At 46.6% G+C, this 2,118-nt stretch overlaps 1 protein-coding gene across 1 annotated transcript; it reads left to right on the forward strand.

Moving 5' to 3' along the window:
- The first annotated feature begins 618 nt into the window (after positions 1-618).
- LOC109736611 (BTB/POZ and MATH domain-containing protein 2-like) lies at positions 619-1,728 on the forward strand. Its single transcript, XM_020295825.1, has one exon. It carries the CDS (start codon positions 619-621, stop codon positions 1,726-1,728), a length of 1,110 nt encoding a protein of 369 aa, XP_020151414.1.
- Positions 1,729-2,118: the final 390 nt, after the last annotated feature.

The following is a 2,118-nucleotide window of genomic DNA, read 5'->3' on the forward strand; positions in this document are numbered from 1 at the left end:
TTTTTACCAACATTTTCTAAGATCCATGTACTATATTTTTAATGTAGTGAATGTTTTTTCATGAAACGTGAAAAAATTGCAACATCAATTCCCCTGTTCTTCTTAGTACAAATTTGTTAATAAATTACGTAGAAAACAAACCTTCAAAGAAAAAAACTTGGTAGTACGCACTCAGGAGTCCAGGCTCAGCCTGTTGCACTTGCACGCTCCGAGCGCCCCTGTGTGCTTATACGGCCGGGTCATCCGCCCGCCCCACGCCAACGGCCGCCGGTGACACTGTGCCGCTCCACTGAGCTCTCCGCGCTAGCTGGTTACAGGATCGGGAACGACAGCAGTCTTCGGAGTAGACGCCATGAAGGCGTCGTGCATTGGCTGGACTCGACCGCGCCCAGGAGATCAGCGTTGATACGCATCTGAAGATAGCTATCCCAATCTTCCTTGGTTAGGATTCTTATTTGGCATGTTATCTGTTCGGTTTAAATGGCAGAAAACTATGCCGACCCCAAGATCTATTAGAGATCTTATTTGGCATGTATATATATCTGCCTTGTATAGACGCAGGGAATCTCTCATTGTCGCCGTTCTTCCATCGGAGAGCAAATCTAAGAGACGGCAAGAATGTCAGAGCTTCGCGATCTTCCCGCAGTCCTTGCAGCGGGGTCTGACGAAAGGTCATATGTGATCGAGGTAGACGGCTATTCAAGAATCAAGGGGATGATCGGGCATGGCGACAAAGTGAAATCTGCCCCTTTCAGTGTTGGAGGCTACGTCTACGACTGGGTTTTGTGGTTCTACCCAAACGGCAGCGACATCACACATTATGAAGCCGGTTACGTATCTGTTTTTCTGGCTCTTGATTCTGGTTTTGCCACGGACGTGAGGGCGAAATTTAGAATTACTTTGCTTGACAAGAATGGGGAACCAGACATTACAAGAAGCAAGACCAATCCCGAACGCATCTTCTCTAGCAAAGGTTCATGCAAGGGTTTCAGTGATTTTGTCGGCAGAGCTTATCTTGAGAATCCAAGGACTCTAAGCAACGATAGTGTCAGCATCATGTGCCATGTTACTGTCGTGAAGAATATCCACAAAGGTGATCGGCTTATCGTGGTTCCTTCAAGAAACTTGCATCAACATCTTGGAGACCTACTAAAGAGCATGGATGGAGCCGACGTGACCTTTCATGTCGGCGGGGAGAGTTTCTCGGCTCATAGGGTCGTGCTCGCCGCTCGGTCATCCGTATTCAGAGCGGAGCTCTTTGGCGGCATGAAGGAGAAAGCCGGTGGTCCGATTGAAATTAGTGACATGGAAAGTGATGTGTTCAAGGCCTTGCTCCACTTTATATACACAGACGAGTATGAGCCTGTTCCTGAGATGACCGATGGATGTGAAGCACGGAGAAAAGCGGTGATGGCTGGCCATCTACTTGTTGCAGCAGAAAGATACAATATCGAGAGGCTGAAGCTGATATGCGAAGAGAGGATGTGCAACCTCATCAACCCTGACATCGTGGCGACTAGTTTGGCTCTAGCTGAGCAGCACGGCTTCCATACATTCAAGGATGCCTGCTTTGAGTTCCTCGCTTCGCCTTCCAATCCAGAGGCGATGATGGCAAGTGATGGTTACGAGCATCTGAAGAATAGCTGCCCATCAGTTCTCAAGGAGCTGGCTGCTAGCTTCCTGCCTGCCGAACTGAAAGCGGCCAAAGATATTATCATGACAATTTAGTGTTGTGGCTAATCATCGTTGCATCTAATCTAATTTAGTATCTATGGTCTTACCTATTTCTCTATATTGATTGCATGTATACTTCTTGCACTCGTCGCTGCACCTATTTCTCAAGGAACATGCATACTTCTTGCACCTGCAGCCTGAATTTCAATTTGCCGTGATCACTCTTCGCTGACTTTACAGCTTCCAAACTCATGTAATCGTCGGTAACGAAACTCATGTAATCTCATGTCCGTTTCGTCTTCTGCAGTATCCTGCTATATATACACCCAACTGTACTTTCCAGACATTAGCAGTTCTCCCTTATTAATAGTAAAGCACTGATAATACTGTCATTTACGGCCTGAGACTAGTGACTGGCATCGCAATGATAAATGAAACATTTTT

Source organism: Aegilops tauschii, chromosome 1, assembly GCF_002575655.3.
Source record: "Aegilops tauschii subsp. strangulata cultivar AL8/78 chromosome 1, Aet v6.0, whole genome shotgun sequence".
Lineage (NCBI taxonomy): Eukaryota > Viridiplantae > Streptophyta > Magnoliopsida > Poales > Poaceae > Aegilops > Aegilops tauschii.

Coding starts and splice junctions, on each gene's coding strand:
- LOC109736611 (XM_020295825.1), top strand. CDS start 619: ATGTCAGAGCTTCGCGATCTTCCCGCAGTCCTTGCAGCGGGGTCTGAC.